The following is a 23,705-nucleotide window of genomic DNA, read 5'->3' on the forward strand; positions in this document are numbered from 1 at the left end:
GCTGCTCAAAGCCCCATCCAGCCTGGCCTTGAACACTTCCAGGGATGGGGCATCCACAGCTTCCCTGGGCGACCTGTTCCAGTGCCTCACCACCCATGTTGAGGTACCGTTTCTCAGCCTATGTGTTTCAAAGTCACAGGGAGTACCAGGCCCTCTGCACAAAATTTAATCTCCCCTTCTACAACTGTGGACAAGCCAGATGTATTGAGGCATTGCTCTCACAGCAGGGTTGGCTCATGGGTTGGTGTCCCCCAAGAGCAGCACTAAGCAGGGCTTCTCGACCTGTCTTTGCCCATGCTGCCACAGCCAAGCTCTGGAAGCGCAGTTCAGCTGGTGGCCGTGAGTAATCTTACTGGCAGGGCAACTTGCCCTGCAGTTGCAGCTCAGCGTAAGGTACTGATGGATGTGGCAGCACAGTGTCAAGACTATAGCGATGGGTTTGTTCTTCTGGGCAACTTGGTGGCCAGCTGCTGAGGAGGGAAATCTGGCCACCTGTGGATTTGTGGGCAGTGTATTTGGCTCAGGTCAATTGCTATGACTCTTCAAGTGCTTGCTATGTGGCAGGATTGGGATTCAGCATCTCTTCCTTGCAATTTATTTCCTGTGGATAAGGATGTTCTAGAGCTGAGTAGAGCAGCTGAGAGCAAAGGATCAGTCTCTATTCTCCCTCTGCTGACAGCTAGTCTGCATCCCTGACCAGAACACCCATGGAGGAGAAGACGACACGGAATGGAAAATGAAGGAAACGAAGGGTGATGGAGACTGATTGAGCCCAAGTGGCACAGAGAACGATGCAGGGAACAGGAGCTTCTCCTGTAATTCCTATTCCTATTTAGGTCTCTCCTTAGGACCTATCACAGATCCCTTGACACTAGTAATATGTTGTGATATCACAGAATCACAGAACAGTTGAGGCTGGAAGGGATCTCTGGAGATGGTCCAGATAGAAGTTCTCTGGTACATGGTTGCATTGACAAGCAGCTGTGGGCCTCGACCTTTTGTTCTGCATCGGTTTGCTTCTCCAGAGGGGTACAGCAGATGCTTAGACGCCAGCTGCTCAAGGAACAAATTCTTTGACATTGTTGGAGTCCCAAGGGTGTGCAGAGGATAGCTTCTGACAATCTTAAGTGCTAGATTTGCTTTTTTTTCCCTTGTAGAGAAATAAGGTGGACTGCATGGAAAGCTTTTTTTTTTTTCCTGATAGTCCTTTGCTTTTCAGCCCCAGATTATAGGATTCACTGTACTTTCCTTTTCCCTAAGGCACAGCAAACTTCCAGGCTGAGCCAAGTAAGGATGTATATTTTAGACTACCTAGGGAAACTGGTCTCTAGAAACATATGGCGTTTCAACTTTAGTAGTGACATAATTGTCACTTGACTGCAATAATGTTAATTTAATTAAATGCATCCTGGGGAAAAAAAAAAAAGTGTTAATACGTTAGTTAAAAAGTAGAGCATTTAAATTAGAAGATCAAATTCGATTTAGGTACTGCACACTTTTAATTACCTTGTCCATATATAGAATGGTGTAATCATTAATTACTTGACAGTATATTTTGTGTTTTTTTTCACTGGACCTTTGCGTCAAACTATAGATCTTCTCTAAGGACTGATGGGGGTTCTAAACATTAAGGTGTGGGATGTTCCTAGCTGGAGTTTGAAGAATGAATTGAAAGATGCAGGTTTCTAGTTTGAAGAGGGAAAGTAGAGGGGATGGGTCCATTAGGTGGGCAAGAAAACACAAAGTCAAATGAAAACCTAACTTGGTACTCCCTCTTGCTCAGCTGTTGAAGCACCTTATGTCTGGTCTTTCAGAAGGGACGGTTCTGCTGAACACATCATTCTGGAAAGGCATGAGATACCACTGGGCAACCTTTGGGTTAATTAAGTTTTTGCTGTGGAATTATAATTTTATTTCCTGAGAAATTGCATGAGAATAATATAATGAGGAATTAGTTGTTACAGGCATAAGATCTTACTGAAATAACAAACAAATGACATGATCATCATAGTAAACTCTTTGGAATTGCCTTTTCTGTTCAAGTCCAGAGAGGCAGAAAGCAGCAGAAAGCCATTAAAGCAGAATCAGCTGGGGGAAGAAAGACAACCACCACCATCATCTGTATTAACATATTGTGTAAGCTTCAAGTACTTTTGGGGGATGGCTGTGTACGTGGAACAGAGAACATGCTTCATTTCGCGTGTTCTGATCTTTTACACTTTCGTGAGTCCATACAGAATCATGTAGTTATTCCTGTACTGTAAATAAGTACACATGTGAGAGACCACCCTTGAGAGATCAAAACTCAGATGCCTTAAAATACCAAATATTGTGATCTGCTTATAAAAGAAGTTTTATATTGCAGTTCTGGTTTGTCTCTTGATTTTTTTTGCTTATCCCACTTTTATATGTGTGTGTGACAGTGAGGGTGGCCAACTCCACAATTTTTGCAGTGACTGCAAGTAAAGCCTTTTCATGTTGCAAAAATTCTCACACCCACCTCTACTAACTCCTTCCCAGCAATTAATTCTGCCAGAATGTTCTCCCCACATAGATTTGTGTTCATCCTTCAATCTCACCACTTCTGCTTCTGAGAGTTTTTCGCCCTCTCTCTCCCAGAACAGTGGGCGCAGTTGTAACTTTTCACTTCTTCTTCATCTGTTCCTTCTGCCCCAGCAAGCACTTCAGGGGAAGGAAGAGTGAAAGCCAAGGAGCTTTTCTTCCTTCCAGCCAGCTGAGAGGAACAGGGGGCAGGGAAGCTCAGAGCTCATCCATGCTTCAAACCTGAAGAATCTAAGAAGTGCAAGTGTGGGGACAGGGCTTCTGAGCTATATGTTCTATTGGTTTCTCTGCTTTGTTACGCTGATGGTTGATGCACCTCCTCTTCTTATGGATAAAAATGTGAGCAGTGGTAGAGAAAGAAGACAGCATTAGGTGTTAAATTTTGGTCCATATCATTCTAGTTACCTCCTCTTCCACCAGGCTAATGGTTAGCGTGAAATCTCTCACTTATGACCCCTGATGGTAATGCCAGTTTTGCACCTCTTGTAATGTTGTAGTACTCCTAACTCCCTCTTGCTCCTGGCATTACTTCAGTCCCCAGAAGCCACCCTTGGGACCTTTAGGCCCAGTAGCATCCATGTGGCTTTGGTCTCTTCCTCTCCACGGAGAGCTTAGGCAGCCCTGCATCCCCTGGGAGATAAAGGATGGGGCAAAGCAACAGCAGAGGCCGGTGAGCAGGTCAGAAAGGGCCGAGAGGGATTTGTCCTGCGGGGAGGGACTTTCAGTGAGGCAGAGGGCTGGGGAAGAAGAACTTTGTGCATGTGGTTACAAAACCGGTACATGCTGTGCATGATGGATAGGTAACTTCAGTGAGTTACATGTCCAGTTTGTTTCAAGTGCCTACTTTGTTAGGAATAACTAAGTCCTTCAGAGCAAGGAACGCTGCGGACAATGTATGTTATGCTGCTCCCTAACTTGAATGTCTGTTTTTGACAGAAACCGAGGTGTGATTTCTAAAAAGGTGATTCAGCCTCCGGGAAAGGTACGCAGCGAAACAGCCCTGCCAAGCCCTCCGCCCGCCGGAGTCATTTCGAAGAGATTTTCAGAGGCATCTCCCTCTTGCCCTCGGGAGATGCTGCCCCGCACCCGCGGGAAGGCGCGGCGTCCGCCCGGGAGCCGCACACGGGGCGCCCCGCGGCCACCTGCCGCCGTCGGATGCGACACCTGCGGAACCACCGGAGCCCTCCGGGGACGCCGAGCTCTCCCGGCCGGAAGCAGGCGCAGGGTGGCGGCGGGGCGCGGTGGCGGCGGCAGGTGTCCCTGCCGCCCCTCGGGCATCTCCCGGCGCCGGGACGGAGGGGAGCGGAGCAAGGGCCGCTTTCACGGTCGCCCTCCCAGGCGCCCCCCGCTCCCGCCGCCGCCGCCGCCGCCCTTGGGCGCTTGCTCTGGGCGTCCGCCTGCTTCCCTCCCCGCCGAGGAGGAGCGAGCCTCCCGCCCCCACCTCCGCAGGAGCCGGGCAAGGCATGTGCCTGCGGGGTGGCGCTTCCCGGAGGCTCACCAAGCCCCAGGCGGGCTACGAGGCGGCCGCGGTCGCCCGCCGCACCATGCCACCGCCGCCGCCGCCGCCGCCGCCGCGGCTCCTCCTCTCCGCCTCCCGCGCGGGAGCGCGCCCCGCTCCACTCCCCGGCTGCCGCCTCCTGCAGCAGCGGCGGCGGCGGCGGCGGCGGCGCTGAGGGAGTTGCGCGGGCTCTGCCCGATGTGGCAAGAGGCGATGATGATGAGGAGGAGACGCCGCTACCTGCTGGAGCGGGCAGAGCAGGCGGGCGGCGGCGGCTGCGGGGCGAGCGGCGAGCAGTCCCGCTCCCGGGACTGGCTCTACGAGTCCTACTACTGCATGAGCCAGCAGCACCCGCTCGTCGTCTTCCTGCTCCTCATCGTCATGGGCGCCTGCCTGGCCTTCCTCGCCGTCTTCTTCGCCTCCGGGCTGGTAAGAGACGACCTGCCGGTCTGAGACCCGTTTGCCGCCCGTCCGGCATCCCCGCTCCCGCCGCCGGGCATCCCAGCTGCCCGCCCGTCCGGGCATCCCCGCTCCCGCTACCCGGTATCCCTGCTCCCGCCGCCGGGTATCCCGGCTGCCCGGCATCCCCGTTCCCGCCGCCGGGCATCCCGGCTGTCGCCCGCCCGCCCGCCGGCATCTCCGCACCGGGCGCTCTCCGCCGAGCGGAGCGGAGCCGAGCCGAGCCGAGCCGGGCGGGACGGGACGGCGCGGGCGAGAACCGGTGCTGCTGCTGCTGCTGCTTCTCCTGCGGAGGAAAGTTGGTGGCGGGAGGGAGGCGGCGGGGTGTTTGCGGCGGCGGCGGCGGGGCCCGGGGACACCCACCCCCCCACTTCGCCCAAACTTTGCTGCCCGGCGTTTTGAGGCGGCGATGGAGCAAGCGGCGGCGCGATGGGGCGAAAACTGAGTCAACAAGCGCATCGAGTTTAATTCGCTTAATTCGTTGTCGCCGCTGCCTTCCAACTGGCAGCTTGGCCGTATTGGCCTTTGCGTGGCAGCGCTTAAATCGTCGCACAAAAAAAAAAAATAATGCAGTCCGTACCAGTGTCCGAAGTAACATTTTTATGGCAAGTAAGCAGGGGCCGTTCCCTCTTTGCTCCCCCCCCCTTATACCGTTTTCTAGCGTTTGACCCATTTTCTGAAGAAAGCTTTTGGGGCAGCACAGCCTTCGTTGTTAAGGGAGGTGAAGTTTGGTCGGTCGAATACCTTTTCTGCCTGTCCATGGCGGGGCTTCCAGCCTTCGGGAAGAAAAATATGTCACAGCGGCAGATGACAGTCGCTATCAGTTTATCTCACCCAGAAATCTGTGGCGTTTTGCCCTTGCGTTGAACGCAAAGGAAAAGCTGCAGAGGGCAGTAAAATTCTTGCTCCTTACAGAGTTTTCCTGCTGTTAATAATCAGAGGCAGGCTGTTTGCATTTACTGTATACTTCTGAAGTAAAGAATGGGGATTTGAGGGGGGTCTCGGACTTTTTATCCTTCTTTCTTTTTTTTTTTTTTTTTTAAAAATCTTCTAATGGTCTCCTGGAAAGCTTAATGTTGATTGAATAGAGCTACTGATCTCTAAGAGCAAGGATGAGTAGGTTAGTATAATATAATGGATTCTCTTCTAGAGGCACTGCATATAACAGCGTTTGCTTAAGCAGACAGAGAATCCTGCTTTCTTGCTTGTTATGACCAAACTTTTGTCTCAAAAACTGCAGGAATGGCTCGCAGGATTGGCTGAACTTGGAGTTAAGTGCTGTTTCATTTGATTTTAGTATTTGTATTAATTGTTTTTTGAGCTTTTTGTTTAAAGTGCCATTCCTACTAAATACAGAACAGTTGTAAAAGAGCTAATGTGAGGCCAGGAACGGTGATGCCTCATAATTCAGTTGTTTACTGCCTGAATGTTTCTATTTTGGAGCTCTGTGTACAAAATATGAATTCAACATCTTATCTCATTACTGGTGTGTTAACTTGGGTGCTTGTCCATTGGGGCTGAAGGGACCAATGATGGAAATGGAAGTGCATCAGATATCGAGGCTGAGGCACAGTTAGGTGCGGAGACATACACGGCAGAACTTGGGCTTGACAGTGTTCAGCATTAAATTTCATACCTTTCAGTCACAGTATGATGTACAGCTTGTTTACAAGTTGCACATGCTTATTTTCGTAATTCCATTTCTTGAGGTAAATCATTCATGGTAACAGCAGTAGCATAACACTGGGCCCAGATCGAAGGACTGCTGAAAGTTACAGAAACAAAACTATGAGCTGGCCAAATCTCACCAGACGTTACTACTTCAGAAAGAGTGAATTTTATAGTTCAGTCTGCCTTTGGAATTCCAGACATACCGGAAGAGGAAAAAAAATGCTTTTAAAACCTTTTTCCTGAGCCTTTATCTTCCTGTGGCTAACAACTGGACGGGTGAGTGGAGAGAGAGGTGGGGTTCATCCTTAAAGTTTCCAGTCAGCGGATGAAAGTAACTTCATGCGGAGAGAAAGCTTGCCTATACAGAATTCCAGCCACAGGATGTTGGGCAAAATCCTTTGGAGCCCTGCCCAGAGTTTCACCTAAAAGCATTTTATTATAGTCTAGCTCTGGTTGAGTTTGTACTTAAAATATTCCTGAAGGTTTAGATCTGTTTCTCCTGCACCTGAATAAAGAATACTCATTTTATATAGCTGCGGAATCCTTAGTAATTTTTTTTTGTGCCTGATGGTACGAAAGGGGCAAGCAGTTGTGAGTGTCTGAGCCACAGGAGACAATATTAATATCCTCGTCTTTATTTTGCACACCCAGTACGCATGCAATTGTTTTGACAGAAGATTTAATTTTGTAAAGGAGGAGCAATGGAAGTGAAGTGGGATAGTTGTGTGTAGGTCTCTGCATTTGAAGTTAATCTTTCTTAACAGTTGTTTCCTTTAGATTTCATACAAAGCAGTTAAGATTTTACTGAAAGTTACTGAAGCCCGGCGTGGAAAAAAAACTCCCAAATGACTCACCGTAACACTGGATTCGTATTTCTCACTTGTACTTCAAAGAACATCTTAGAACATAGAATGTGGAATCGGACACTGTTCAGAAAAAATGGATATTCGTGAAGCACGAACCATTTTTATGTTCTAGGCTTCCTTAAAAAAGCCCCGAAACCAATGGAAGTGAGAGGCTTTCCTTCTACTTTAATTTTTTATTTGGTTGTTAAAATACATCACTGTGGTGTCTGAGTTGCTGATTTTTTTTTTTTTTTGGCAATGTATTCTTAAGTGTTCCCAAACATAGCCAACCACACAGGGATGTATTCCACTTACTCAGCTATTTCAACCTGTCAGAATACGAGCTGTAGCCTTCCTGATTTCAGATGAAAGATTTATAAAAGCTGTTGCAAAATTACAGTAAACAAGATTACTTACAAAGTGTGCCTGGAAATCTGATTACTTTCAGACAATGTACTGCTTTTGTTACTGAGAGAGGTTTCTTGGGAGGTTTTGCTTTTGTTTGTTTCAGAAAAATATTGTGATTTTGACCTTTGGAATTAAGCACTCGTCTCCTCAGACACTAGATAGAAGACTCCCGGAGTCTGCCTGAAAGTTGACCATTCACAGCTTGGACTTCTAAGTAACGTAGTGATAGTACCAACCTTTGAATTCCCTGTGTCAAAGTACCCTCTGTGTTCCTCTGTCCCTGGCATGAACTGAAAACTGGCAAAATGAGATCAGTCATCCATGTTTAGCTGCTGCGTTAATCGATAGAGAGTAAATTATTTTCCCAAACCTGAGAAAGCCTTCCAGTGCTTAGAAACACCGGAGGTCAGCTTAATTTTCTGTCTGGTTATTGTCTTCTTCTTTCAATATAATATGAAGGACAAATTCATTATTTGCCCCCCTCTCTTTTTAGTACTAAAAACTTATGACCATTTTTAGTGGTATCTGGAACAGTTTTGTCTCTGGCCAGAGCATATCTATTATAACTGCAATTTGTAGGCCCCAAAAAAAAAAAAAAAGCCATTTTAAAATTCATAATGTAAAACGTGAGTGTACCTGAAGTATCTGCAGTTGTGGTGTTTTGTTTCTTATGCAGTTAAGCAAAACTCTGACTGAAAACAGGGATGATGCCCAAATTGTACAATTTAGTGGAAGGCCATAACTTCATGTATTTTCCAGACATAAAGAGTGCCCTGTCCATAGATATAGATACAGGCTTCAATAAAAACCTGCAGTTCAGAGATATCATAATCGTCTAGCACAGATAAGGACCTTGCGGTGTAAGTGGGAGAAGACCCAAGTCTGTCAAGATATTATTTCTGTCCCTTTGCCCAAAACTCAAGGTCCACCAACCTACTGCCAGATATACGTGTGTTTTCTTTTAGGCTGGACTGTGCCCCTTGCTCAAAGACTGGAAGCCCGCTATGCAGCGTTTACCTTTAACACTAGTCTGTGGTCTTTATCTGTCTCCAGAATCCTTGCTGCTACATGTGACCTTGTAAAGCTCTTAAGATGTGGTTGTCTATGTGTTGAAGTTTGTTGATGTGCAGCTGCATGCTTCTCGATGGTATCATTGGCCAAGTGGAGCATGTGTTGGGTGAAAAGTGCTTCTACAATGTGGCATTCTGATGCCTTCCCTCTTCTAAAGCACCATGAGATGGTTTTGCTTTAGCTGTCTAATGATTGCCTGTGATGATCCCCCCCAGCCACTTCTTTGAAGTTACTGAAAGCTTCCATGATCATGCTGGTAGGCTCAGTTATGATTCCTGAACCCAAGAAACTGAAGGTTGGCTGCACATCTACATCGCTGACCTGCCCGAATACCTTCTGTAGCAAAAGTGGGAGTAGGCAATCATTCTTAGAGGGAGAGTGCAATTAATGAGGGAGGTGTACCTGCAACATGGCAGATGTATATTCTGCTGGAACTCGTTTTCTGGCATCAGACTGACTCAATTTACCTTCAGCTGATCCTGCAATGGAAGCCAAGGTAGCTGCCTCATTCTGAAGGAGCACATTAAAACTTTTTAGCTGCCAACCTGGCTGGCAGGGAATTGTCTCTGCATAAAGAGAAGAGCATAAGAAGAGTCCTGTAAGCCTCCTGGGGCTTCAACTGGGAAGCGCCCTTGATCAGAATGACAGCAAATCCTCCCTCCCTCTAATTGGTCTTACTTTGTCTAAAAGAAATCCTTGCTTCTTCTGGTAAAAACTGGGCATCAGCCAAACCCTTTCAGATTTCCATGATCAGAATCTCATCCTGAAATGGAAGGGGGAAAGTCTTCAAGTCTACGTGGAGAAAGTAGCTTTGGAAGACACGTTGCATCATTCTCATCACAGTGTCTCAAGGTGTCTGCAGAAGGCTGTCTGCGGCATGCTTCTGGTAATGTTCTCATCAGTACTCTGGATCTGAAAAATTCATCCATCCACACCAAAAGGTCACCACACTGATGTTGTGGTGATGTTATATCCCTATTCATGAGATGCTCTGTTATAACCTAATTGCACAGAATAATACAGCTGTACTGTAAGTTCACTTGTACTCTCAATTCTAGGAAAACTTTTGAGATCAGCCCTGTGCAATTTAAAGCTTTTTTGGTTCAAGAGCACCAACTGTCCTCCCAAAGTCCAAGAATACCCAAGGTCTGAAAGCATTCCTTGCAATCTTTGCATACAGAAAGTAAGCCAAAGAATCTGCTATACAGTTTTCAAACTCCAGCACATCCATTCCCCAAAAAAGAAAGCTAAGTCAAAGCAAAGGTAATGAACCAGGAAAATCCTTACTAATTGAAGGACAAGCAGAGACAGGGTTGGTTACATGCTTGATGCTGTGTTTGTTGCGCCCAGGAGGTATCCTACCTCTTCTTAAACTCATTCTGCCACCTTATTGCTACTACCAAGATGAACAAGAATTCAAAACAAACATTAGTGTATTTATAATGCCTTTCCTTTCCTTAATTCCAGCTATAATTGAGCATAAAGTTCTGCTTTCAAGTCCCTTATCAAAATGCTCCATGAGGAAATCCTATGTTTCTAATTTTTTTTCTTGTCTCTAGGCTCCATAATATTACAATATATTCTTCCAGCTATAGTTGCTGGCTATTTGGCAGCTATAGTTGCTGGCTATTTGATACGGTCTTAGGATGTTGCCGCCCCTGCCAGACGTTCCTCCCAGTGAGATCTTTGGTTGTCTGAACATGACTTCTTTAGCCAGTATTACCTCTTTAGTCAGGCCTGTAAAGGTTGCTGCATCTTCCTGTCTGAAGCAGGAATTGTCCAGCTTTGTGTCTGGTTTCATTCCTCGGTACGACATCACTCTGGGCCTTTTCTTGTTTCATTTGCTAATGACACTCCCAGTACATCTGTGGTTACTTTTAATGCTGCTAAGAGCCTGTCTCATTTGCCAGTCCCTAACCAGCCTGTGAACAGAGAGCCATCAAGATAATGAGGTGCCGGTGGCAATCTCACTTTGCATACCTCTGTTTCATCCTTCACATCGAATAACCTGAATGCTGAATAAGAACTCGATAAAACCATAGGTATGGCTATGTTGGAAAAATGCTTAACTTTGAACTGCAATCCTAAAGTTTTGTGGATACCCTGGCAATGGAAAGCTTATTTAATGTCACAAATTGTGACTCAAAACAGTGGATCCACAACTCCTAATCAATACTGCAGCTGACAAAAATGACAAATAACACACTGACCAGAGCTGCTGTTTCCTGAGGTGCAGTGGGCATAAGACAGATGATGGATTGGGCTATGATTGTCTGCTGTCTTTATCAGCATCAAGCCAGGTATGTGGATTCACAAATCATGTATTGGCAGCTTCATAGTGGATCTGCCATGGACCGGTGAATACCTCTCTGCGTATCTTGCTTAAATTTTTTAAATTTGTTTTCAAGTTCCTTGTTGTGGACAAAGGTATCTGACCCATTAGTAGGGATCTTAAAACACCTACAAAAATGATGAATAGGTTTCTTCGGTTGAGCCTTCAAGAGGTCTCCCAGATTAAGGATGTTAACCAGAGATCACAGTCCCTACGTTTATGCTGTGAATAAGAAAACTTCTCCTTGTTGTAATGGTAGCAATCACTGGAATCTTCCAGACTGCACCATGCACCACTCCAAGCTGATGGTGGCATGGACATTTAATGCAGATAGAAGTGATCTGCAAATCTCTTGAGCGGCTGGTGTGCCAGCGTCATGGGGACAAAGTGCAGCTGAACACCTGTAGTGCTTCATCCTGCACCTGCATCCCCAGTCATAGCCAAGCTGTGATCCCAAACAAGCTAAGTGCTGCCACAGTGGCTTCTGCATATTTTAGAAAGAACTGAGTCAGCTTCAGACTTATTGATATGTGATGATGAGAAGATGCCAACAGATTAAACTTCTGTTTTGGAACATCTGGACCTGAAAATAAGTGAATTAGCGTGGTTTTGCCCCTTTTCCCTGCCTTCTCTTTTTTTTTTTTCCTTTGAGCATCACTCCTGATCCTATTGAAAAAAAACAGCTCCACACATTTTCTTCTCCAGATCTTTTATTTTTATATCTTGAATAAGCAACCTCCGGACACTGAACCTTATTCAGATGATGCCGAAAATTCAAGGGACTGTTGCACCATCTGTGCAGAGGAGTGTAAGGCTGTCTCTACACGTATCCTCCCAGTTGTCTCTTTCTCCAGCCTGCATAGAAACATTTTCTTTATCTCTTGTCTATAAACAGAACTCTTGTTCTTAGGGATGCCCACGTGTTATAAAAGTCCCTTGCTGTTCCTGGTGAGAGCCTGTTCCAGGCTTGTGTCTAGGAGACACAGAAGAAGCAGCATCCATCACCACTGGCCTCTCAGCCTTGCCCTCAGGTCTGTTGGCTGAGCATCCACTTCTTCCACCATCCATGGTTCTAGTTTTGAAGTTTTTCTAACCTGGAAGATGTGCTCCAGAGTGCAGGAGCAATGGTTTCTGGTTGCATGCTCAGAGTGTGCTACAGAGGGCAGCTGGGATAAGATGTGCTCTGGCCCAGATGTCTTTCCTTTACAGCTTCAGGTGCAACCAGTCTGATATTTGATCATTGGAAAGTCCCAGGAGATCCCATGTGGACTGATGGCTTTTCAGAGTCACTCACTGGAGTTTGCAAAAGTAGTCAGAATTTGCTTTTTCCACCTGCCTTCTCAGGCAGCTGAACTGTGTGCTGTGGGACCTCTTAAATATCCTAAATGCTATGGCATGCACAGTGGACCTGCCCACTGGCTGTACAAGTGGGATTGCTATCCTTCCATTCCAGGTAGAATTTCTCCATCCATGCCTCCAGTTTGCTGGTACTTTGGTCAGCCCTGCAGGAAAATCCTAGGAAGACTAGATTCCCCCAGCTCCTTTTCCAGCAAGACTGAAATCAGACTGAAGACTCAGACACTTTATTTCTGCTGAGACGTGTGTTAGGGAAACAGATACTCTTTGAACTTGGCTCAGCACCTATTTGCTAGTGCTCCTGCTCTCATCGAATCACCGAATCATTTATGTTGGAAAAGACCCATAAGATCATCGAATCCAACCGTAAACCTAACACTGCCAAGGCCATCACTAAACTATGTCCCTAAGCACCACGTCTACATGTTTTTTAAATACCTCCAGGGACGGTGATTCAACCCCTTCCCTGGGCAGCCTGTTCCAATGCTTGACAACCCTTTCAGTGATTTTTTTTTCCTAATATCCAATCTAAACCTCCCCTGGTGCAACTTGAGGCTGTTTCTTCTTGTCCTATCGCTTGTTACTTGGGAGAAGAGACTGATCCCCACCTCTCTACAACCTCCTTTCAGGTAGTTGTAGAGAGCGATAAGGTCTCCCCTCAGCCTCCTCTTCTCCAGGCTAAACAAGCCCAGCTCCCTCAGCCTTTCCTCATATGTCACTCCTCTTGCTTTATATACCCTGGCAGGTGGATGGATTCCCTTTCTTTGATGCAGCCCACTGTGGTGGTCTAAGCACAGTCTACTCTGGTCAAGACCTAGGAGGTGGTAGGTTGTTCAGAGCAGTAGCTGGTCCTGTAATCCCCACTGGCACCCCACTAGCTTGCGCCAGAAAGTGGCCACAGTCTCTCACTGGGATCGTTTTCTGCCCCAGTGAGTCCAGGTGATTTCCAAACCCGACTGGTAGGTGGTGGGATTTTAGACGCTTCATCAAGTGATGTGACATCTAAAACAATTCACCAGATTGTTTTTGGTTTCTTTGATTTTTAATATATTCTTACCTTTGCCTTAATGAAATGGGATAAAAGTACTGGTTAAATAAATCCTCAGCTAACACTAAATAGAAATGCCTGGATTTGCAGAATCTCTTTCACTCTATTTCCTATGAGTGTGTGTGAAGTTTTGCTCCTTTATGGAGGTGTTATTTGGCACAGTTATATTTCAAATGTAAGCTAACGTGTTGGTTACCTTTATTTGAAATTTTATCATTATAGAAGTAATACCCATTGCAGAACGTCGGCCTGATCCTGAAGTCAAAAATGAAATAAGAAATCTCTTTGGCTTGAAGTCAGTTGAACTGAGAGACCTATGAGAGTGTGGAAAGTGTCCTTAGGGGAGTAAATTTTAAGAACATTTTCTGCAATAATAATAACTGTGTTTAGTAAGTAACTGCAAAACCTTAGGAAAAACTTGAAAAGTAATTACACAATGACAGTAGTGACTTTTCGATATTAAAACTATTTTTCATGTTACCTTATTATGCCGATATGTTAAATCTGTGGAATATTCTTGCAAAATGTATTTTTAAAAGACCCGGTAGAGAAAGAAACCTAAGCTTACCTTTTTCTTCATTAAACAGACCTTTAAAATGAGCACTGTTTCCTCATATGCTGAAACTCATGTGCTCCCTGGTTCAAAGTTTGTGATCCTTACTTTTAAGCAAGTTCCATCTTGACGTTTTTTCTTGATTACAGCCAGATTCTCCTGTTATTATGTCAAGAGTAAAGTAGTGAGGGAAAGCCACCTTTTAGCTTTGGTTTAAAAGTGACAGACAAAACATGTAACTGTCAATATTAAATAGCTCAAAGAATCAAATGAGTACTTTAATATTTCTGACTTCCACGGGTCTATATGGGTACAAGGAAAGCCATAATTTCACTTTTAATATGTGTACAGTGCAGTTAATCTGAAAAACATGTTTTTCAGTCCTGTGAAGGATTGTATTATCCATAACGTTTAACTCTTGTAGTTCTTTCCACAGTGACATATTTTGAATATATTTAACTGCAAAGCATGCGTTTCTCATAAGTGTTTTACTCAATTTATCTTTGTATTTATTGGAGAGTTTCTTCAAGATTATTTTGAAAATAAGAGGAGGAAGGATTTTGAGAACATCTGCAAAACAAGCTAAACTAAATTATTAAGCCACATTTGTGAAGGGGAATTCGGAACCAATACAAGTAGAATAAAGCATGCAAGAAGGATATGTTGATTTACATTTACATTAAAAATAATTTAAATTATATGAGTAGGTGATAATTACTTCTGGAGCCTGAAATAATTAGTTTCATCAAAGCACAAACTTTTGCTCACTTTGCCCTGTATTGTCTCAGCCCTCTTCCGAAGGGGACATTTCAGGGAGCAGAACGTAATTAACTGTTGTTGCTCTCTGGAACATGGTTTATCTCCTGTGGTTGCCAGCTAGTGTCATCGGGTAGGACAATTTTGTAAGTGCACCAGCTGAGTGTTGTAGCCACTAGGAACTGGGTTGGACCACCTTTTTTTTCATAGTCTGTTAAATGTCTTGAAGTAGAGCTACTTTTGATAATTGCCAGCCTGAGAGAAGATTGAGATGGTGCTGGATGATGGTAAAGCATGACAGTTCATGTTCCCTGACCCCCTGCGGGCCCTTTGAACCCAAGCTTGTTAAATAAATGGTTGTATGCACCGACATGTTGATTGTATATGACATGTGGTTAACAAGATAAGAGGATACAAACTGATGGAAAATAAATCAAGAGAGAGAAAACTGCCGATGTGCCAAATAAGGATGTATAAAGAAATAGAAAAAGCTGCTCACCTTTCAGGTTGGGTGCATGGGGTTTGCACAGGGCATATTTTTGCATATAAAATATACAAGCACACAGACTCTGCTAATTATGTTTTTGGCGGGGATAGGTGTCTGTCCTCTATCCCATGGCATACAATACAGTAGGAATGGTCACAGGCTCATGGAGTTCCCTAGCCAGGCAGCTCAAGTGGAGGTTGTTCTCTCTTGCTCTGAGGCGGACAATACCTTTTAAAATCAAAAGAGATGTATCAAAGGACAGTTGTGCTCACTTCATGCAGAGAAGAGAAACCTTAAAACCAAATGTTACTCCATCAGTATCAAGCTACTGTGTTGCAGCTTTGAGCATCCTTGGAAACCTATCTTTTCTAGTTCTTTTGCATTCATTTGGAAGTGGTGGTGGTGGTAGAGCCAGAGTTGTTTACAGTCTTCATCATGCATTGAGGTGGCATCATTATGTTCTCTCTTGTTTATTCTTTTCCTATGTTCTGCAGTTTGTGTTGGTTTTTTGACTGCTAGTGAGCACCAAAGTGATGTTTTCATGGGTCTACCTATGATAAACACCAAATATCTCAATTTCTAAGTGTTAATAGTCAACCAAGAACCTCTTCTCATGTGTACAGAATTAGGATTGTGTTGTCTGAGCCGCATCACTTCACATACATCTCCACTGAAATTCATCTGCCATTTTCTTGCTCAGTAGTGACTATTATGAGATCCTTTTGTAATCCCTCGTAGCTGGCCCTCATCTTTGTCAGATTGCTGTTCATCCCTTTTCCCAAATTTTTATGGATATGCACAACAACATACACCCTAGGATTCTTGAGGAGTCTTGTGGGCACTCTGGGAACTTTTAAAAAAAAATAAATTAGCAGGATAGACACCAGACCTACTGGTATTTCCCTTAGTCTTTGAGAGGGGTCCTGGGAGAGACTGGCGTCACATCACATTCCTGTCTTTGGATACTGGGGCACTTTTTGGGTGGAGGTTACGTGTTACCACACTTTTAGCTCTTTTTCCTTTGAGCGCAATTGGCCCTTTCTGGGAGACCCTATCTGCTTGTGGTGATTCTTTTTACATTTCACATTCCTGCTTTTGTCTGTAATGCCTTATACTGATACTTCAATTTGAGACAGATCTTCTGATGTGTTCCCCCTGCATAGAATATTCTGGAATGAGAATTACCCCATGCTGAACAAAAATACAAAAAAGATACAAAAAAACCCCAACTCCTTTCTGATAGACTCGGCTGTTCTCTAACTGTTGTTTTTAGTACCTGCATCATCTGTTTGGTTAGTAGTCCTTTAGCAGGCTGCCAACTCCTGTTTATGTTTCAAAAAGAATTTACTACTTATTTTTATACTCTTACAAATGATTTCTCAAGCCCTTTTCTTGGCCTGCGTTATTGAGTCTTTATATTAATCCTGATAAATTTTATGATCCTTTATATTATCCCCTTTCAGTTTTTTTTTTTTGTTGTTTTTTAAGATAGTTTTTAGAAGCTTCCCTGCTTGGCTCTTCAGGCATTCTAGTTGTGTTTTGGTCTTTCTCAAGTCACTTTTGGGAACTGATTAGCTTTTGGCCTGTCCCTCTGAGTTTTATAGTGTCTTCAGGCCACCTACAAAGATTTTAGGCTGTAAGCTTCTAGCTCCCCCTTTCAGTTTTAGTGCTTGGGTTTCATTTTTCATTTGTTTGCTTAACAAGGTTTATCATTGTTATAAAGCAACTCCTCAATAGTGATACTTTATGAACTGGGTTCTTTCCACTTCTTGAGATCAGATTGAGTGTTTTCTCTTTCTTTGTATGGGTGTTTTTTAGTTTCTTTGTTTACTTGTTTGTTTGTTTTGTTTTTTCATTTGTGCATGAGGCATAGACAGTGGTCTCAGGTTCAGTCTACTGTTGCTATCCTTAGCTAGTCTAGCTGGGAGTCACTGAAATTATCCCTTGACCTGTTGAGTTTTCTTCTTTGTCAGCCTTTCTTATCTGTGTTTCATGGAATCTCAAATAGTTTCCATCCTGGTTGGGTAAGCAGTCCTCTAGGTAATTTATTTTGATAAACCTTTGTTCAGTCTAGTTTTTTGTTTCATACAAGCCTTTCTTCAATCCCTGCTGAAGTGTTTGGCTTTCATTCTTTTCCGCTTTTTCAGTACTCTGCTCTTTTTTCCCACCAAGCTTTCAGTAAGACTATTGTATAACTAATATTGTTTCAACAACAGGCATTTTAGTTCTTCATCTAGTTTCTTAAGCTTTTAGTTTATGTAGAAGAGCATACACTTTCACAAGGGTGTTTTTTACTTCTCTGCAAAATTTTTAGGAAGAGAGACTGTCTGTTCTGGCTTTTCTTTGCCATTTTGTTCTTGCTTGAGTTTAATCAACTTCTATCCTTTCCTATAGTTGAGAATTACAGGTCTTCACGAGAAGGAACTTCTTTTCTTTGAGGGTGGCAGAGCACTGGCACAGGCTGCCCAGAGAGGTGGTGGAGTCTCCATCTCTGGAGACATTCAAAACCCTCCTGGTTCCTGTGTAACCTGCTCTAGGTGACCCTGCTCTGGCAGGGGGGTTGGACTAGATGATCTCCAGAGGTCCCTTCCAACCCTACCATTCTGTGATTCCGTGATTCTGTGACATTACTGCTTCTCTTAAACCACGTACTATGTTTTTAAACCTCTTCAGTTTGACTCTTTTCCTATGGCCTTTGAAGTGCCAGGAAACTCATTCTTTTCTGGTTTAGATTAAGCTCAGCTACCTTCTAGAGGCTCCCCCTCCCTATTCCCAAAATTTCCCTATTTCTTTGAATTCCCTTTTTAACACATTTTCTTAGCTGCTCCTTGAACTTTTGCTTGTCAATGTGTATCGTTTTGGCAGCCTTTCTGGCAGTGTTCCCATAGTTCTCTGCTACTTCACTAGCAACCAGTATTTTGCCTCCAGAGCTTCTCTTTTAACCTTCCTTACATTACTGTTATTTGCACAGGAGCCATGGCCTTTGACTCTTCCTCAGGACCTCCAAGGAGCCTTTCCAAACCCCCTGTGAGGTCTGACATTTTTGCATTAAGCAGAGAAGCCTGTGATCTCTGGTACGTCAGACTTCGTGTTCCTGATAATCATTGCTACAACACTGAAGCAGGCGAGGTTGACTCATAGCTATCAGGCAAACTTGGAAAAATCTGGATGCAATTGTTTTCTTCTGAGTAAGTGGGAAGATGGACAACACCTATATGTAGTTGGACTCACTAGAAAGAATGGTCTGGCAAAAAGTACTTGTCACTGTAGTCCAGCACGTAGGTGGTCAGAAGGGTGCTCACAATACCTACAAGGCTGATCACTGTATTATCACTATTAGTCCTATGTGCTAAGTAGGACAGACCCTGTAAAGTCACAGAATAGTTCCTCTTGGTTTCAATAGAATTATTGTGCTGTTGCAAAATGCCACTCTTCTCATGTGGGAGGGATTTTACAGCACACATTGTTCATGACTTTCAAGTATGAGGAGAGGCTCCAGGCGACCAGAATGTCATCTGAAGTCATTTGAACAAAGTCTTACTACTTTAATAGTGGCACACTGTACTAACAAATACAAAATGATGTAGAGTCTGGCCATGAATGCAGAACTGCTTCTTGCTGCTTATATATGACATCGCGCAGCAGCTTGGCAGTTGTAACGCTGGTCAGAATTACCTGATCCATGTGATGTGCAAATTGGTGGAGTGATTGCAGATTAGCGAGGGGTCAGATATCACTGTGTGCTCACGGCAAGCGTAGACTGCACATCAGGCTCATTAATAGAGAGAACTGACTTTCTCAAGACAACAGACATCATGAAACAACTGGGTTTGAACTTGATGCTGTTATCATTGGTCCACCAAGCCAAAGAGGGAATGCTGAATCAGAGGGAAAAAATCTCAGGCATGACATTACATAGGGCCTTAGTGAAAATTAAAAGCTTTGTTGACAGAAACTTTAGGACGGTTTGATTAAAAGGTACAGTGCAGTTAACTTTCTGCTAGTGTCCTTGAACATGTTGCACAAAGCTCAATAACAGCTTAAAAAAAAAAAAAAAGGCACATGGGAAAGCTTCTAACCAGGCAGCTAAGCAAGAAAAACAAGCAGAGCTTTGTGTTACGAAAGCTAAATGACGGGCATGAAAGGCAGGAGAGTTTTTCTAAGTTGTGGATCAGAAAATACCATGTGGGCTGCAGCTGGCCATAAGACACTGCACCATTTTTGAGGTGAAGATGGACTAATAATGATGGAATTGATGGAAATGAAATCTGAGATGGCCAGCCAAAACTTTTCAGTTGTTGTCCTAAGCGATGAAGTCCTAGATGAAGGACTGTACAGCTCCTTGGCCAGGAGCAGGGCACGGCACCTCCTAATAAAATGGAGATTTTTCCAGCTGTCTAGCAGATGGCATACAGTGCAGTCAGCCGTCAGCAAATTCACCAAAATATAAAACCATGGGATGAGAGTCACAAGCAGCCAAAAGACTTTTGCAGGTTTTTGGCTTTGTAGAGAACTATTTCTTGAGGTGTTAGAGAACTGAAACACTGTCCACTTCTACAAAGGGAATGGTGATGACATGTCTTCTGAAAATTGCTGTATTGCTAATTCTCTCAAGTACTGGAAAGGGTTTACAGGAAAAAATGAGCAACTTTTGCTACAGAGGTGACTAAACAGATTATTTCAGTCAGTTAGTCTGGTTAAAGGAAGGTGTTGTCCTGTTTTGGTGGAGGAGTCAGTGAGCTAGTAATCCTTAAGCCCTTTTTTTTTTTTAACACTCAACTTTTTTGAAAACAGATGTATGAAATCATACATAGTTTTGAAGTCTGAAGAACATTGATCGCTTATTTTTATATTTACATTTAGAAAGTGTCTCTCTCATCTCAGAAATAAAGTGATTTTAGCAGAAATTTAATGTAGTAAATTGTTCGAGTTCATTCTAAGTGTGTGGTATTTCAGATCCCAGCAGGCATCCTCTCTATATAGACTTCTGTCAAATTCCAGTAGATGAAAAGAATAAAGGAAAAAGTACCAAAAGAATGAGGGACCACGGCAAAAGATTTTATGCTAAAACTGGTATTTTAAATGCGTGTCTGTTCATTTTTATAGAATACTTTGTCAAGCTGTATGATTTTACGGAGAACAGTGAAATGCTCTACAGCAGCTTTGCTGCTTGAAATTAAACTGAGGCCATGGCATTATCTGGAAAGAACGGGATGTAGAATGAGAGAAGGTTGTGGGCTTTGGAAAGATGAGTGAAAGTGATTCTTCAGATTTTCGTGGTGATCAGATTTTCGCACACTTCTGAAGAATTTATGGGGATTGGAAAAAATTCTACCAGTAGACTTTTTAATTTCTTCAGTAATTAAAAGACAGCAAGCTAGGAAACACCCAGGAAGACAGAGCTGTCAGGCAAGATCCGTGTATTGCAGGCTTAGCCATTATGTTAGAAAGTGTCATGCTGATATTTTAATTCCATTACCTCTGGTGTATTCTAATTTCTGAGGCTAGCAAAAAAAAAAAGTAGGAAAGTGTTTTGGGGTGTTTTTTTTCCCCACCTCCTTGGGAAACAGAACAGTTAGCTTTCAGGATTTGTCCTTGCATCCAACATCATCTTTTAACCTCTGAAACACGCTGATGATTGCAAATATTGATCAGGAAGCTACAAGTTTTAAATGTCCTGCTCTCAAAGTTACAAATTCATAAAGATTTAGTTCCTCTGAAGTAATAGGAAAATATTGTTAAAAGTAGTTTCCAAAATAAATCCCTGCCTCACATGGCCTGCTTTTGGTGACCTGACAGTAATGTGTGTTTTACAGGCAGGACTGTAAAAAATCCCCCCAGTACACATTAAGACTTTCTAGAAAGGATTTGAATTGTAATAACAATTTTTTTCTCGTATATTTTTTGATTGCCTAATGTGTATACTGTTCTGTCTTTAAATTTCGTTTTTTACTCCAGAATTCACAGTGTAGAGTGCTATCGGAAGGCAGGTTGCACCATCGGAAGGCAGGTTGTTTTGTAGTCACCTCAGACTGGTGACGTCCCGCTGCAGCCAGTGGGGCTGCGTTCACTTACTGGTGATGAGGAGCTGATACATCATGGTCTGGTTTTTTCCCCTGCATATGTTTATACCAAAACAAAATGCAAAATTGTGCAATAGCCAACCAGAGAAGGGGAGAAAGCAGAAAGAAAATTTTAGATTTAGTGATCAAAATGGCTAGGCTGAGTGTTGAGATAGGTGTATGCTTAAAAAAAAAAAGGAAATTGACTGATCAGCTGTTAATCTGGAACAAACATTTTGATGGATTGATCTAATGATAGAATACATAGTTACGTGACCATAGATACGCTCTAAACTAAACTCTAAACTGACACCTAAATACTCTTGATTTGTTATGAAGCAAGATTGTCTCAGAATGCACAAGAATTTACTTTTATTTTTTTTACTGAAACGGAGAAGTGTGCTGTTGAAGTGCATGTGGATATTCTCGCTAGTATATTTGTAGCATGATCGTTATCACTGAGATACCAAATTGCCACCATTTAAATCTGTGGTTTTTCTGAGTCTCGGCTTCCTTGAGGAGCTTGCGGGTTCCTTCGATGCGGCAACCTTTGGCTGCATGACAGATGATGCAAGGAACATAATGTTCTGTCATCAGTGAAGGGACTAATTCCTCTGACCTTGTAACAAGAGATTTGCAATCCCACCTGGAAGTGCAGAAGTCAAAGGTGGAAGTTAAATGCTTTTGGCATTGCCTGGGCTCACATTGGTTGTGAAAATCAATCCACTGAAAATCGATTCACCATGAAAATCAATTCACTGAAACAAATTTCAGAGATGGGAATGATCAAAAATCACAAAATTCAGAGACATAAATCAGTAGCTCTTGCTACTACTAGTTAGGTTTTATATTTTGTCTCGTACTATGCAAGATTGCCTTGTACCTTACTTCATACATCTCTGTACCCATGCAGACACTTACCTCTATGCCTAACTTTAAGCCCATAGATTTGATTTCAGTATGATTACCTGAGTGCTGGAAAGCCTTAATGAGTGTATTTAATATCTGGAAGATTAGTGTTTGCGTTTCAAAGTTAGCACCGTCACTTACAGTGTCTCGACTCTTCTTTTGCTTATACCCTGATCATCAGTGCTGCAGTAATAATTGCTTAAGCGTGTGACTCCGTAAATTTAAAAGGCAAGAAAGAATAAGAAGAGTTGAAAGACGAGCTCCGCCTTTTGTCGGGCAGGGTAGGGGACGTGAAAGATAATCTGCAGGCTGCACCGTAAGATGTGGACTTTCATCATGGTGTTTCCCCCTTGCGTTGAACCTGCCAGCGTCAGCAGGGAGGAGAACCTCAGCTGATGCAGAGCGGTGATCTGCGTCTCTCCTGCCGAAATGCGGAGGGTTTTGGATGAGGTTCGGCAGCCGGTTTGTGTGTGTGTGGCAGGGGGTAGGCGCCAGCATGGTGGTGCTGGGCTGGCAGCAGCGGGGAGCGTGCAGAGGTGCCTGATGCCGCAGGTGGGTGTCGCGATGCGCAGGACCACGTGCAGTCAGGACCTTAAGTAAAACAAAACAACTCTGAAGAGAGGAAGGGGGCAAGACCCTTACATCAAGTGTTTCTTTATAGATGCCGGGTTATAAAACTTATTACACCTGGAACACCCCCCACCCACACCCTCCGCAAAAAAAATAAATAAAAAAAATTGCTGGCAACATTTGCAAATTCTTCCAAATTTACAAATTTACTTCTACATTTTTCTAAATTTTACAAAATTATTTGTAAATTTTTAGTTTTCCTCTAACTATAAGACTGTCACAAGTCTTATACGCATAAGAAAGGGAAAAAAAAAAGTCACATCAAAACTCTTTTAAGTAAAGTATTTAAATTGAAACCTCACCGATAAACAAGATTTGTCAGGGCACTAAGGAAGCAACGACAAACTACAAGACTAGGGAAAAAGAAATGTTATTTATTTGTGCTTAGACAGCTTACAAATCATCAAATAGGTACTTTCAGATTGTTGCCAAGATTTCACCAGCGTGAATAAATGGATGGGAGGCTTTTCTGCATGAAGTGTGTGGTTAGTGGAGGATTTTATCCTGTTACAACAGTTGCATTTGGGGCCTGCTTTTGCAATCCTTTTTGCTACAAATAAGGCTGTTAAAATTCATAACAGCTGCGGGAATGAGTAAGGATCCTAAGACCAGACTTTGATACAGTGCCACTGTACTTCAACCAAAGATACTTTTCGACACATACAGGAATATAAAATCAAATATTTATTCTTTTTTAATGTATCCATCACTAGGTGATTTAAAGATATTAGTGTAGTAACTTCTATGTAAGTTCTGTAAATAAATTTAAATATTGTTTATTCTGAATCTCACTTCAAGTTAGATTCTCGTCCTTACTCGGGGTGGCGTTTGCGCATTTTGAAGTAAGCAGTTGCTAGGAGAAAATGTTTATTTGTAATCTAGAGCCCATCCTTCCAGAGAAATACTTTAAACAGAAGCAAAATATATAGTACCTGGCAAAAATCTCTGTCAAAAAGGCTTTTATGGAGTTATGGACACATAGTTGATTTGGAAGGCATTCTGACAGCTGCAGTCTTCAATGGGGAGGCTTGAATTTCACCTGAAAACCACACTAATCA

At 43.4% G+C, this 23,705-nt stretch overlaps 1 protein-coding gene across 4 annotated transcripts in view; it reads left to right on the forward strand.

Moving 5' to 3' along the window:
* Positions 1-4,203: 4,203 nt before the first annotated feature.
* The window catches only part of ADCY2 (adenylate cyclase 2), a 229,022-nt gene continuing 209,520 nt past the window's right edge, over positions 4,204-23,705 (forward strand). For all 4 annotated transcript variants that reach the window (XR_008464925.1, XM_054192034.1, XM_054192035.1 and 1 more), the window contains exon 1: positions 4,204-4,489. Coding sequence is in view for 3 of the 4 variants with exons in the window: in XM_054192034.1 (XP_054048009.1) it covers positions 4,259-4,489 (231 nt within the window). In the remaining variant the exon portion in view is untranslated. The remainder of the gene's footprint in view (positions 4,490-23,705) is intronic.

This window comes from Rissa tridactyla, chromosome 2 (genome assembly GCF_028500815.1).
Source record: "Rissa tridactyla isolate bRisTri1 chromosome 2, bRisTri1.patW.cur.20221130, whole genome shotgun sequence".
Lineage (NCBI taxonomy): Eukaryota > Metazoa > Chordata > Aves > Charadriiformes > Laridae > Rissa > Rissa tridactyla.